This window comes from Pelodiscus sinensis, chromosome 1 (genome assembly GCF_049634645.1).
Source record: "Pelodiscus sinensis isolate JC-2024 chromosome 1, ASM4963464v1, whole genome shotgun sequence".
Classification (NCBI taxonomy): Eukaryota; Metazoa; Chordata; order Testudines; family Trionychidae; genus Pelodiscus; species Pelodiscus sinensis.
The window spans coordinates 225,722,724-225,737,753 of NC_134711.1; the positions used below are offsets into that span (position 1 = coordinate 225,722,724).

At 41.4% G+C, this 15,030-nt stretch overlaps 1 protein-coding gene across 5 annotated transcripts in view; it reads left to right on the top strand.

The window, feature by feature from the left end:
• The window catches only part of HERC2 (HECT and RLD domain containing E3 ubiquitin protein ligase 2), a 201,837-nt gene that overhangs the window by 29,361 nt on the left and 157,446 nt on the right, over positions 1 to 15,030 (top strand). For 4 of the 5 annotated variants that reach the window (XM_075916267.1, XM_075916303.1, XM_075916286.1 and 1 more), the window contains exons 5-8: positions 3,482 to 3,701; positions 7,897 to 7,997; positions 9,473 to 9,629; positions 14,647 to 14,757. In XM_075916267.1, coding sequence (XP_075772382.1) covers positions 3,482 to 3,701; positions 7,897 to 7,997; positions 9,473 to 9,629; positions 14,647 to 14,757 — 589 coding nt within the window. The remainder of the gene's footprint in view (positions 1 to 3,481; positions 3,702 to 7,896; positions 7,998 to 9,472; positions 9,630 to 14,646; positions 14,758 to 15,030) is intronic. The other variant, XM_075916295.1, reaches the window with a different exon arrangement.

Here is a 15,030-nt window from a genome sequence, read left to right on the forward strand (position 1 = left end):
CTACTGAGGGTTTAATCTGTCTTGGTGTAAAACTTACATTTTTAGTTCTTTTTAAGATAAATACTTGTGGTGTTGGGATCTAGTCTTCCTCCTGGTACTCGGTGATTTCCAGCTCTTGTGCGGTTATTTCCATGAATGTATCACTGTACATAAGACTGAGGGGTAGCCACGTTAGTCTGTAACTTAAAAAAAACTTTTAAAATGTGTGGTTCCTGTAGCACCTTAGAGACCAACAAAATATATGTACTGTATATAGGTGCTACAGGACCATGTGTTTAAGTTTTTTTTTCCTGCTATATATAGTGTTGTGTGTGTGTGTGTGTGTGTGTGTGTGTGATTTCGATAAAATTTGTTTCCTCTTAGAGCTTACAGCTATTTTTTTGTTAATGGAAGCTGCTCTGAGAGCCCCAACTTATTTAATTTTTGTCAGTTGTTAGGAATTATGCATGCCCCATTTCTCTATAGACCTGTTGAGTCTGGTTCCAGAGGCCATGTTTATATAGATCCTGTATCTCAGATCAAAAATCTTATAGTAGTGACTTCTCCTTCAGTAAGTAGCAGAAGGAACAGGCTTCAAAAGTACTTAACCCTTAAATTGAAAGAAGAAACTAATTTGCCTAAATATAGGAATCATTTACTAATGCTTACAAGGATATCTAAATGAGAATTCCCTGAGATGTTGTATCCCAACCAGAGCTCCTGTGGGGATGTTCATTCATCTTCCATGACCATTCAAGGAAGGGTAGGTGGTTGTATTTAAAGTATATTGGAAAACCTATCCGGGAAAGTTGGGTCAGGGCATGATTAAATTCACATATTTAAATCAGCTGCCAAAGAGGCCACTGTTAATAAAATCATCTAAAATGCAGAAGTTATTCTTGGATGGCTATTTTTAAGTCACTACTGCATCTTTGAGTTGGCCTTTGGAAAGTGATAAGTTTTTCTGTTTGGGCGAGTAAGGAGTATACTGAAGTTACCTCTTCAGATTGGCAGGTCAGCTTTACTTGCTGCCTCCCATAAACAATCTCAAAGACGTTCTGTTACGAAACTCTGAAATAAAGAAGGCCATGCATTACAAAATGTTCCCTTTGTTTTTGTTTACTAAATAAAGATTGGGATGCTATGGTAACATCAGTAAGTAGCCTGGCATACAGTCTCAGTGCATTTCACTTCACAATATTTTTACTTTTCCTGTATTTTTTCAACAACTCTTATTTTGGTTTTCTTGAGTAACATAAAAGTATCATATCTTGTAAATTTCCTCTGGTGTTTAGCATATTTCACGAAGGAAAATTTATGTAACACATTTCTAAGTGGACATTTGTTGAGGTGTGAGTTACTTAATGATTAGTATTTAGAGAACATGAGAGACTTTCCCTTGTCTTTATTTTGTTATAAGATATAATTATAGTTGTATATAACACAGATTGTTGCTGGTTTCTTGGTCTACTAGCTTAAAAAAAAGGTGTGAATGATGCCAGGATGTCTGGCTACAAGCATTTTCATGTCTAAATAAATAATGAATATGAATAAATGCAAAGTATTCTTTTTAAGGTTGGGGTGAGGAAATTAAATGCACCTACAAGGGAATGGAAATACCTGAAAAGATGATTGCTGAAAATGAGCATAGGGTGATGCTGATGGCAAATTAGATGTGACTTTGGAATGTGATATGGCTGCAGAAAAATCCATTTGAATTTGCTTCTGTGTGTGCAAAGATGTCACATGAGACCATATATGAAATGCATTCTAGTGCAAAGATCTGAATGTACAGGGAGATTATGTAACTCTCATGACTACAATGTGAGGGGTGTACTATATCAATATTTTATGAAATGGAGTTCCCCAAACCGGAGATGTAGTTCTTGAAGCCCTGTTCACAGCTGTTAGCAAACACCGTTGCCCTTTGGTTGAGGAGCTTTTTTGTGCCATAATCTGGATTTAAGTACTCATAAGTTCATTAGAACAAAGTACTTCAGTTTGTAACTAGGAGCTAGATAAGTGGCAAGGCTGGAACATTGTAAGAATCCTATAGTTTAGTGAAAAGCAGCATGAGATGGTTATAGTCACTAAACAGTTGATAGAGAAGCTTGCTAAAAAACTTTATAAACCTCTATTGAAATTTGCCATAGGAATAAGCATGCTCAATTATATTTAATATATCTTTACAGTATACATGTTTCCTTTCCCTCACCCACCCACTTGTCATTAGCTTGTGAACTCCTTGACCGTGCCTTTTCTGTTTGGACTGCTCCAAACTCTATAGTGTAGCACATACTTATCCTGAAACATGTTTTGTTTGGCAGTGTTCTCCAGTTACACTTTAATTTCTAACGCTTCTTGTTTTATAAGCTCAGCAGTCCTTGGCAGTGATCCTGGAGCTACTGAGAATTGCATTATAAATACTAAGTAATAGAAGATAACGTGTATCAGCACACAAAATGCATGCAACAGACTTTATATAAGGCTGTTAGCTGCACATAAGAACACTGAAAAAACTTAAAAAAATAACAAATGATCCTGCAGCACCTTAGAGACTAACAAAAAAAATAGTAGATCATATCATAAGATGTTGTGGGCACAGTCCACTTCAGATGGATTGAGCAAGGGGTCCAGAGGTACAAATAAATAGAAAAAGAGGGCGTGGGGAGGGAAAGAAAAGGAAAAAAAAATCCTGTCAATTAGAGTGTTCATGCTAAATAAGGCTAATAGAGTGGGCTATAAGTGCCTGATACTGAGCTTTTGATGTCATTGGGGTGTTGAATGTAGCAGCCCATCCACTTCAGGTCTTTGTTCAAACCTTGATTAAAGGTGTAAAATTTGCAAGTGAAGGCAGGTTCTGCAGCTTTGCTCTCCAGCTGTTCTTTGAAATTGCTTTGTAATAGTATAGTCACTTTTAGATCCATTAATGTGTACTTGGGCAAATTAAAATGTTCCCCAACAGGTTTCTGTGTATTACCATTTTGAATAAGAGCACTGTTCACAAGGTCTGTTAGAAGATAGAAATTTGCCAAGTCATTTATTTAGAACATTTTATAATACATATTGAGTACATTAATGAACTATTGCAATTCACACAAGTAAGCAAATAGTTTTTCGCCCTAATAACCTTAACTTTGCCATTGTACATATCGTATGTGGAGTGTGTGATTACTTTGGGTATTTAGCATATACCTATCCCTAACACGTTATGTAAGAAGACTAAGTGAGTTTGATGGAGTAAAGTTAACTGCAGTGACAGTAGTAATGTATTATTAGAATATATTTGCATAGCATACAGAACGCACTTTAAAGGTTGTCGGTTTTTTTAAAATTGCATAGTGAAAAAATGTCTTCCTTGTCATACTAACCTTGAATGTTAGAATGCCTGCTCACCTTAAATTGTTCAGGTTACTTGTTTTCATATTTGTGAACTCTGTTACATGTTGTGTACATCTCACTGTATCAGAATAGTAATACTCCTCTGCCATGTTTCTTTCAGATGTGAATGAGTTGAAAGAGTGCCTGTATGTGCTGGTGAAGGAACAGCAAGTTCTAGCCACGCAAACTGCCACAACAACTCTTTCGGCTCTGCGGCTGAAACAGAGGCTAGTTGTCCTGGAACGATATTTCATTGCATTGAACAGAACTGTTCTTCAGGAGAATGTCAAGGTTAAGTGGAAAAGCAGTAGTATTCCTCTGCCTTCTGCAGACAAGAAAAGGTAATGAGATCTGGACAAGAAGCTTGTTCTGTTGCTGGATCAGTTTAAAAAAGATATGAGTCACCTTTTTGTGACTTCACTGATGTGAGAGGCCTTAGCTCTGGTTTATTTTTCCTTCTGGACTTACTACACATGCCAAAGGTATTGTATGCCTCTCTGAGGCAACAGCTTTGGTCTTGTGTTGACACTTGAATATTTCCCTGTGCTTGCATTTCAGTGCATTTCTATGTCAGAAATTTCTTCTAAGCTGTAATAATATTTTCACCAAGATGTTTCTTGTGTGTCATTCTAGATAGCTGTAGTCAGGCTTGTTTAGAAACTACGTCAAGGAAGATCACATGGCTGTAATGACATTAGTAGCTGTATTATTAGAATATACTTAACTTGCATAGGCTACACTTTAAAGGTTGCAATTTAAAAAAAAAAAGTAAACTTAAAAATAGTTTACCTTGACATACATATCTTGATATCAGGGGAAAATGTTAAAAGGGAGTAGCTGCAGATATGGCAAAACAGTAACTGAAGAAGAAAACACCAGTTACTTTCCTGTTGTAAAGAAATGTGCTAATTCTGTTTCACAGACATGGTGTCAGTGGAGGGCAGAGGTATTCTGTATTTGAATAGGAGTGTGGGGCAACTCAAGTTGAAATTTTATTAGAACTGAAAGCATTTATTTATCTGATTAATTTCTACACTTTTGCAGGAATGTATTTAAAGGAAAGTGTACTTATGAATGATTTAGTGACGTATTGAAGCAGCAGTGTCTGGCTTTCTAAAATCTTTTGGCCTCAGTCATGACTTCAGTAGACAAGCATCATTTTTTTTTTTTTAAATCACACTTGACATTTTTTTAGGGAAAACCCCCCAAAACTTGGGGTAATCCAAATCTCTGATGTGCAACCGAAAGGAAGGACAATTTTGTCATTCTTAAGAGAAACAATAGGGCTCATTTTGCATGTAGAAGGTGAAGCCTTTTTATTTTTATGTAATTTTTCATAAAAATAAAAATTAGTATAATATGTTCATATTTTAATGAATGCTATTAAGTAGTGCAGTCAGCAAATCAGCAGATTAATTGCAATTAATTACACTGTTAAATATTTAAATAAATGGCATTCTATTGTTTGTGGATGTTTTCTACATTTAAAAAAATATTCATTTCAATTACTGCACAAAATAGAAAGTGTACATCGATAACTATCTTTGTTTACTTTTATTTACAAATATTTGTACTCTAAAAAACCCCATAAGAAATAGTATTTTTCAGTTAATCTCATACGGATAGTACACTGCAATCTCCTTATTTTATACAGTAAAACTCCAGTTGTCCGGCATCCAGTGGTCCGGCACTCCTGAGAGCCCAGCACTCCATGGAACCCGGAAGTGCTCCAGGCAGCCAGACAATTGGAGCTGCTCTGCCCCGGACTTCCCCGAGTCAGCCGCTGGTCAGTTTCAGCAGTGGCTGACTTGGGGATGCCTGGGGCAGAGCAGCTGGGGTGCTGCTGGGTTGGTCCTGAAGTGCCGCACCCCCCTCCCCACCCTACCCCAGACCCCTCATAGCCCCCCTTCCGATAGTCCGGCATATCTGATAATCTGGCACCCCCTGGGTCCTAAAGGTGCCGTATTATCAGAAGTTTACTGTACTTGTAAGTTTACCTTTCATGATAATGTACAAAAATAACTGCTTTAAAAAATAAAATAATTGTAAATCATTGAAGTCTACTGTCCAATTAATCCTATTTCTTGTTCAGCCAATTGCTCAGACAGACAAGTTGATTTACATTTGCAGGAGGTAATGTTTCCTGCTTATTGTTTGCAGTGTCACCTGAAAATGAGAACTGGTATTCACATGGGACATTTGTAACCAACATTGCAAGGCATTTATGTGCCAGATACGCTACAGGTTTGCGTACCCCTTCATGTTTGCCCACCATTCCAGAGGAGCTACTTCCATTCTTATGAAGATTGCTTACAAAAAAAAAAAGCGTTAATTAAATTTGTGAATGAACTACTTGCTGGAGAATTGTGCGTCTTCCACTCTCTTTACCTGCATTTTGCCATATATTTCATGTTATAGCAATCTTGGATGATGACCCAGCACACATTCTTTGTTTTAAGAACACTTTTACTGCAGATTTGACAAAACATGAAGAGGGTACCAGTGTGAGATGTCTAAAAATAGCTCCAATACTTGAACCAAGGTTTAAGAATCTAATGTTTTTTTTCCAGAATCTGAGAGGGACAAAGCATGGGGAGCATTCTTTAAAAGAGCAATACTCCAGTGCAGAAACTACAGGTCTTCCGCTGGTGGCATCTGACTCAGATGACTGAAATGAACATGTGTTGGTTCATACTGCATTGGGTCATTATTGAGCAGAACCAGTCATCAGCATGGACCCATGTCCTATAGAATGGTGTTTGAAACATGAAGGGATGAAAGAATCTTTAGCATATATGGCATGTAAATGTCTTTGTAATGCAAGCTATAACAGTGCCATGTAAAAGCCTTTTCTCTTTCAGGTGACAGTGCAACTCCCTATTGAACTAGCAAGTAAAGTTTTTGACCCTCATCACAAAAGATAATTGGAAGAGAGAGAAGCAACAAAACTATTAGTGCTTAGCATCAGTAATTGGAGGGAGAGGAAAAAGAGAAAAAGTTGTTGGGTATAGATTAACCAAGGTGTATCAGAGCCAGGTTGAATATAGTGCTGGACAGAAGATATCCCAGGTGTAACATAGCTGCAGTCCTGGACTAAGGATGTTAAAATGTGGATAATTGACTAATCGATGGAATTTCTGTTGATTAGCCAATAGGCACTTCCATATTCCTCCTTTGAAATGTGCAAGAGCCCCTATTGTACATTTCAAAGGAGGAATGCAGAACTTGGTGTACAGTCCAAAGCCAGCAGGAAGTCCTGCTGTCTCTGGGCTGCATGCAATGTGCCTGTTTTGAAATGTACAAGAGTCCCCAGTGGGGGCTCCATGCTACGTTGCATGCCTCTAGGAGCCGGGGTCAGGTGGGAACTCCCCCAGTTGATCCTGGATTCCGGGGAAATGCTGCGAGGAGCCCCAGGCTCCAGGGCTGCCCCTTTGAATTGCATAGGGGCTGTCTTAGGATTTCAAAGGGGCAGCACTGCTGTGAGGCACTGCCACTTTTAAGCACTCCTCCCCCCTTTGCTGCCTCTATCTCAGAGGCAGCAGGGGGTGGGGAAGATATTGACTAGACAAAAGACTATCTGATAAGCAAATGCTTATTGGGTAGTTAACTAGTCTTTAACATCCCTGCCCTAGACATGACTACAGGAAGACCATTCAAAAGCATGTAATGATGAGAAGGCTTATGTTAAGAACTGTCTTTTAGGGTCATTCTTCAGGGTGTGAACAGTCATGTCAAAATATGTATGGATCTTGATATTAAAAGTGAGGCAGAAGTTAGAGGTGGGTTTGCAAGAAAAAGAAAAATGAAAATCAATTGAAGTAGACTATAAATACAGTACCATACACTTAGCAGAAATCTGATTGCATACGTAGAATTACAAATTCACTAAAGGGATATTTAACATATTAAAACAGTTTAATTTTTAATGCTTTAAAAATTAAAAATTCGAATATATACAATTTTTACTTTTTCACCATGTTAACTTTATTGAATTCATTGGAATAATAATCCTACTCACTTTCACTTACTGTATCAATTTGAATATGTTCTTTTGCACAAGCACAGGAATGCTGAGCTTTAATTTTTTTTATAAAAAGAACAAAAACACTTCAATATTTTTATTCATAGTGGTTTTTGGAAGTCACATCAATAATGAGAGTCCATGTTTGGAGCCTAAGCTAAATTTATAACCGACATTTTGTTATATAATTTGAAACTCTGAGGAAGGTTTTCAATACAATGACAGTTTCATGTGGCTAGAGTCTTCTCACTAGTTAACACTTGCTCTAAATTGCTCACAACTAAATAAGTACCACTTGAGAATTTTTTTTGTTAGACCTAAAATTAGAGCTTTTTTATGGAGAGTAGTAGTAGGTTTTAGCAACAGGCAACACATATGATACCAGTCCATCATCTGACTTATTTTAAAATTAGGTTCTTGGTGGATGGGCAATGGAAATTAATGCTGGCTTTAACATTTAAACAACTTAAATTTCTCTTAAAGCATTTTGATTTTTTTAAATTTTCTTGTCTTAGTTCTAGGCCTGTAGGCAAAGGTGTAGAAGGACTTGCACGAGTGGGATCCAGAGCAGCACTTTCATTTGCATTTGCATTCCTTCGAAGAGCTTGGAGGTCAGGTAAAGTCTGCTTTGTAATCTTATCTTTGCCTTATTTTTCACAATGGTATGCAAAATTAGTTTTAAAAGAACATGTCTCCTCTCTCCCAGTCCCAACAGCTTTAGGGCTTTGGGAGAGATCTCTCCCTGCTGTAGCCCCGAGCCCTTGTGTGGGGATTAATAGGAAACTGCACACCCATGCATCTTAGGGGGAATTTAGGTGATGGCGTTTTGCTTTTTACTTATCTGCCCAACTCCAGAGGGAGCCAGTGGCTCTGTACTCGTATACAGTCCTTTATCTTGGACATAATCTTGATTAAATGGGGTTTTTAATTGTTTTAAAAATAACTGTTTTTAGGGTGCTGGTGTTAAATAAAAGTTGAATACTAAAAATGTGTCTAAAATAATAAATAATGGGACAGGTTGACAGGGCAACTGAGTAGATTCGTATTGTTGGCTATGAATCAAGAATACTTCTACTGTGTTGTGGGGTGCTTTGATGGTTAGCTATGGAACTCCTTGAAGTCCAAGCCAAAATTATTCTATGAAAATTAATCCATAGAAATATCCATAGAAAATTAATCACATGGATATCCATGTATCCATGGATTTTGCTTTTTCTAAGGTTCACATTCAGAATGATTTTGAGAAAGTACTGATGTATCCTTAATTAGCTACTTAGTACAGGTTGGACCTTTCTGGTCCCGCACCCTTGGAACCTGACTGGTACCAAATCAGGGAATTTTCCAGACCAGAGAAGGTTCCCTGCCATAGCTCAACCCCATAGCCCTTTACCCTCAGCGCTGCCGGCTCCGGGGGGCCCCCTCACTACTTCCAATACTAGCAATCGCTGCCCTCACTGTCACAGGCTGCCACAGGCTCCAGCCCCATGCTGCTCCTCTGCAGGTCCTACTCTGGTCCCACTGCCACAGTCTGCTGCTGGCTCCACTCCTGGTACCTCTGCCATGGGCTGGCTCTGATCCTGGTCCTGCTGCCACGGGCTCCCAGGGGCTATCAAGGGCATGGGCTTCAGCTTCATGACAGCCTGTGGGCTCTGGCCCCATGCTCCCACAGGCTGCCTGAGGCTCTGGCCTTGGTCCTGTTGCTGATGGTTCAAACTCCTGCCCTGTGGCAACCCACAGGCTCTGGCCCCGCTCCCACAGGCTGCCCGAGGCCCTGGCTCTGCATTACCACTGTCTTGCACTGTGGGTGCTGCTGGTCTCCGTGTCACAAGCTGCGGGGGCTATTGCTGGCTCCAGTCCCTCTGCTGTGGGTTTCTCAGGATTGCCACCAGCTCCAGTTCCTGCCCTGTCCCGCTGCTTCAGCCTGGTCCCGCTTCTGGATAGCCCTCCTGCCACTAGGCTACTGGGCTCTCTGATCCAGGAACATCTGTGGTCGTGCCAGACCATGGATGTTGCCAGACTAGAGATTGCTGGTTTTGGGAGGTGCAACCTGTACATACTGTGAGGTAACTGCTACGTTATCTTGGTTGGTAGGTGAGGATGCAGACCTTTGCAGTGAATTGTTACAAGAATCTCTTGATGCACTCCGAGCATTACCAGAAGCATCCCTTTTTGACGAAGGGACTGTATCATCTGTATGGTTGGAAGTTGTGGAAAGAGCCACTAAATTCCTAAGGTCTGTTGTGACTGGGTAAGTGGGTTGTTTGTTTGCTTGCTTGCTTGCTTGAACTGGCATTGAAAAGCTAATTGAATTTTTAACAACTGATGGCTAGCAAAAGTAGTTAGTGGTAAATTGAGTAGTTTCCTTGTTGGATACCCTGGCATCAATCAAGCAAGAAACAACTGTTTCTCTCATATCACTTGCTTGTTGTGCATTTGTTCTCTCTCTAGTCCATTGGAGTGAGGTTGTTTTTCATAATTCAAAGGAAATTGCTCTGATATAGTGTGCTTAGCTAATATAAATGGACTGTTTTAATGTTCAGACTTGGCATCTGCATTGAGTTGCTTTGTGTGAAAGTGAATGAGAATTGCCTACTGAACAACACATTGTCTTTTGTTTAAAAGCACCAAATAAACCACATTTAAATGAAAGTGGTCAATTTTTTTTTGATAAAATTGAGATGCAAAACAGAAGTTGGGAAGTAATTTTAATACAAGACCTGGATTAAAAACTTTTGCCAACACAGCTATGTCACTTAGCTTTGAGATCCCTGCTAGGTGTGTGCAGGTCTCTGAGGCCATGTCTACCCAGCAGCGTTAGTTCGGAATAACTGACGTTATTCCAAAATAACCTCTTCCGTGTTTACACAGCAAGCATTTATTTCAACATAATGTTGAAATAGTGTCGAGCTGGAGGATGACTTACTCCGATTCCTGTAACCCTAATTTTACAAGGTGTAAGGGAAGTCCAAGGAAGTGTGTTCTAACTCAGACTTCCTGCTGCATAGACAGCACCAAAAGCCAAAATAAGCTATTTCAACTTAAGCTACGCAATTGACAGCTCAAGTTGCATAGTTTATTTTCGCTTTAGTCCTGCTGTGTAGACGTGCCCTGAAAAGGGCCATATTTTTGCAGTTGAATATATCTGCCATACATACACCCATATCGTACAAAATCTGAAAGCTTTTGTACCTTTAGAAGAGGCATGATGTGGCCCTATCAAGTGGTACTGTAAAGCTGTGGCAAAGTGAAACAGTGGTCCCTAAATGAGTGATTTTTTTTCCCACAGTTTCAGAAACATGGCAAAATGGCTGTAACTAATTTTTACTGTTTAAGAGAATTTCAACACTTTTTAATGTGGTGGTTATTTTTTCAAAGCTACCAAACAGTGTATTGAAAATTTTTTACTGACTTTGCATTGACTGCTTTTTTTTTCACAGAAATGAAGCTATTTAGCATGTGACGAAAATGGTTAATATCAATAGTTTGCAATATACATACAAGTTCCTTATAAACTGCATGACCATGCAGCTGCCTGTTTAATGTCATGCAGGTGCCCAAAGAAGCCACACAGGCCAAGGACCTGCATCAAGGGGTTTTGGTTTCCCCTGTCCTCTGGCCCAGCCTAGCCTGCCTTCTGGGATTAGGGCAACTGGCCCCTGGCCTGGCCCCCACCCCAGTCCCCACCAGCCATGCCAGTATGAGGAAAGGTGCCTTCCCCTCCCACCCAGATGCTACTGTAAAGGGGGAGAGTTGCTGGGAGTCCTGTCTCATTGCAGTAGCTGAGAAGCACCTTTCTTCACTTGAAACCTCTCCTGAACCCGGCTCCAACCCATAGACTGTATCCCCAGCTACTCCTGCACCTCAGTCTCTGTTCCAGCCCTGAGCTCCTCATTCCCGACTCCACCACAGAGCACACACCCCAGCTAGTGCCCTGCAGCCTTGTATGCCAACCTTCTGCCCCAGGTTTCTTTTCTTACACTACAAACCTCTTCGCCCCATCCCTGCCTCATGAATTTTGCTATGGGCGCTAATATGAATACTTCACCACCTTATTGGCACTCATAAATTCATTCTGTTCAGGGGTGGGAAAAATGGAGAGAGCATTGCTGGGTACTTCTCAATGGGTGGAGGCCTCAAGGTCTGCCCAGGACGTGCTGGAGGGATTATATCTCCCAGTTGGCCTAAGATGTCTGGGTAATCACACAGGAGGAGCTGGAACATGTTGCAGAAGAAAAGGTGGTTTGGTCCTTCCTACTCTCCGTGTTACCACTGTGACCCTCATTAAGGAACATCCTCCTTCACTTGAAACCTCTCTGGAGCCTGGCACCAACCCATAACCTGTATCCCTAGCCAGACCTCTAGCACCCCTGCACCTTAATCTCTGTTCCAGCCCTGAGCTCCTCATTCCCAACTCCATCCCAGAGTACATATCCCCTGCTAGCACCGTATAGGCTTGCATATGGTGCACATAGGAAAAAAGATTATGATCTTAATTAGCAAACTATTTCACAAGAGATGATAGGTTTCTATATTTGCAACTGAAATGTGCTGAGCAGATCAGTATCACTGAAGCTTGTGTACCAGCAGCATGCCCAGTTTGTACTCCATAATATGTAGATATAAATGTACAGGCAGTCCCAGGGTTACGTACAAGATAGGGACTGTAGGTTTGTTCTTAAGTTGAGTCTGTATGTAAGTCGGAACTGGCGTCCAGATTCAGCCGCTGCTGAAACTGACCAGCGGCTGACTACAGGCAGTCCGAGGCAGAGTTGCTCTGCCCCGGGCTTCCTGGAATCAGCCTCTGATCAGTTTCAACAGGCTGAACCTGGATGCCAGTTCCGACTTACATACAGATTCAACTTAAGAACCCCAGGCGTCCCCAAGTCAGCTGCTGCTGAAACTGATCAGCGGCTGATTCCAGGAAGCCCGGGGCAGAGCAACTCTGCCTCGGGCTTCCTGTAGTCAGTGATGGTCAGTTTCAGCAGCGGCTGACTTGGGGACGCCTGGGGCAGAGCAGCTGGGGTGCTGCTGGGTTGCTCCAGTAGCGCCTCTCCTCGGCACTACTGGACCAATCCACCAGCACCCCAGCTGCTCTGCCCCAGGCGTCCCCAAGTCAGCCGCTGCTGAAACTGACCAGCAGCGGCTGAATCGGGACGCCTGGGGCAGAGCAGCTGGGGTGCTGGTGGATTGGTCCAGTAGCGCCGAGGAGCGGCGCTACTGGAGCAACCGGCAGCACCCCAGCTGCTCTACCACAGGCATCTGGAGAAAAGCCTGGACTGCTGAGGGGAGGGGGGGGGCGTACTAGCTGCGCCTCCCCCCACCCCCTTCCCCAGCAGACCAGGGAGATGCGGGCGGGGGACCGAGACGCACCGCGGTCCTGCCGCCCAGGTCCTCCGTGGCTTTCCTCCGCGTCTCCCTGGTCTGGTCTGCTGGAGACCAGCAGACCAGGGAGACGTGGAGCAAAGCGGAGCAAAGCCGTGGAGCACGCCGGCAGCGGGACAGCCGCGGCGTGTCTGGGCTGTCCGCTGCCCGCGTGCTTCCCGGCTTTGCTCCCCGTCGCCCTGGTCTGGGGAGACGTGGAGCAAAGCCGCGGAGCACGCGGGCAGTGGACAGCCCAGACGTGCTGCGGCTGTCCCGCTGCCGGCGTCCTCAGAGGCTCCAATTGTCTGGCTTTCTGGAGCACTTCCGGGTTCCAGGTGGTGCCGGACTATCAGGAGGGCCAGACAACTGGAGTTTTACTGTGTGCTTCTCCATTTGCAAGTTTTTTGTATTTATTTTGCATCATATAGAAAGTTGATTAAATTGAATGCATGCTGTATTACTCTTTCATATATTCTAGAAACTGGCTTTCTAATTCAGTGATCCTTGTGCACTGGTCAGCATTAGTGTTAAAAATGAGAATATGTAGATTCATATTAGCAATATGCAAAAGCTGTGAAAGAAATAGCCTAACGAGAAGTAGTAAAGACTAAGTCAACAAATAAGTCCCACCCTATGCACTGAAGTGGGATGAAGAGCACATTACAACTCTTAACAATCATGTCATCAACAATATAACAAACCCATTTGACTCCATCACATGCAGAGGTGCTTATCAACATATCTGTTGAACTACTCAGACATACAGAAGTGTCTGTTGAAAAAAGCAGATGGGTGATAAAGAACAAATGAAATTTGTAAAACTTGATGTTCCGGTGTCAGCTGTTCTTAGTCACCCTGTAAGACCTATGCTGCCTGTGTTCCTTTTTTATGCTGATTGGAACAATGAGAAACAGACAAAACTGAACAAGGGCATCAGCTGAAATCTCAAACTGAAAGAATCCATGAGCTATGAGCACATAACATCGAACCTACAGTGTATATCTGGGATGCCATGGTTTTCATATAAATGATATCTTGAGACATATTGCACACATGCATCGAATTGGCTGAGTACTTAAGACAAGTCTTCAAAGGATTTGACCAAGCTAATTATTCAATGGAAGTTTTTGACAGATGACAACAGTAACTGTGACCACTACAGAAAAAGTTCTGGACAGGATTTAGGACTTGGATTTGGGAAATATCAGGTGATTGGTGGAGGTCCTGTCTCTCCTTGGAAAAAGTTTTTCTAAATGTAGCTTCCAGTAAGTAGTCAGTTGTAAACTTCTTTGGTGAGTTTATGGTTCAAAGTGCATCATAAGCAGTACTTTTTGCTTTAAGGCTTTTCAAATGGCAAAGGAACAAAGTCCATCACCAGTCTTGTTACATCCAAGACTTGTGTAGTACTTAAGAGGAAGTGGACTTATGGATACTTCTGGATGCTTTGTGCCAGTATGGCTTTTGGGTCTCTTGTTGTCAAAGGAACCAAAGAAATTAGGTCATCCGAGAGAGCTGTTTTTGATCTTTGCTAACAACTAATTTCCAAAAATGGAATACACAGATAACGCGGATTGAAACAGGAACCATTATCAGCTCAGCTGAAAAGCATCATTTCCAAAATAAATAAGGGAGTGGAGGAAAGTTGATATTTATTTTTAAAACAAACCTTTGCACATCTCCAAAGGAGAGTTAATTCTTTACATTTCATCTTCAGCGTGTTTTCCTAGGTATTTTTCTATCCCAAGCTTATAACCTTACTGTAAATTTTGACATAATCTATTACCTTGTAGATACTGGTTTTTCCCCCCCTACTGGCTTCTTTGTAAACCTCATGTAATGTGTTAATTTTGCAAATTTTAACTTCTGCAGTTTAAAATTAATTTTTGTTTGTTTGTTTTAAATAGTGATGTACATGGAGCTCCAAGTTCCAAAGGACCAGCAAACATTCCATTGCAAGACCAGCACTTGGCACTTGCTATATTATTAGAGCTGGCAGTGCAGAGGGGCACACTAAGGTGAGAAACGAAGCACTTTTCTGCTTTCAAACAAGAGTACCTGTTAAACACTCTGGGGAATTCTAGAGATTTAGTTTTCATTCATTAAATGTTGAATTTTCAATGCAACACTTATTGGTCCTCTCAATTATTAGAGGTGAAATCCTAGCCCTAATGAAGTCAATTGCAAACTCCTATTGACTTCAGTGAGGCCAGGGTTTAATCATAATTTCCTATCGTGAGGGTAATGATAAAGGATAAAAAACAGGAAGTTAGGGAATATTAAGCACTCAT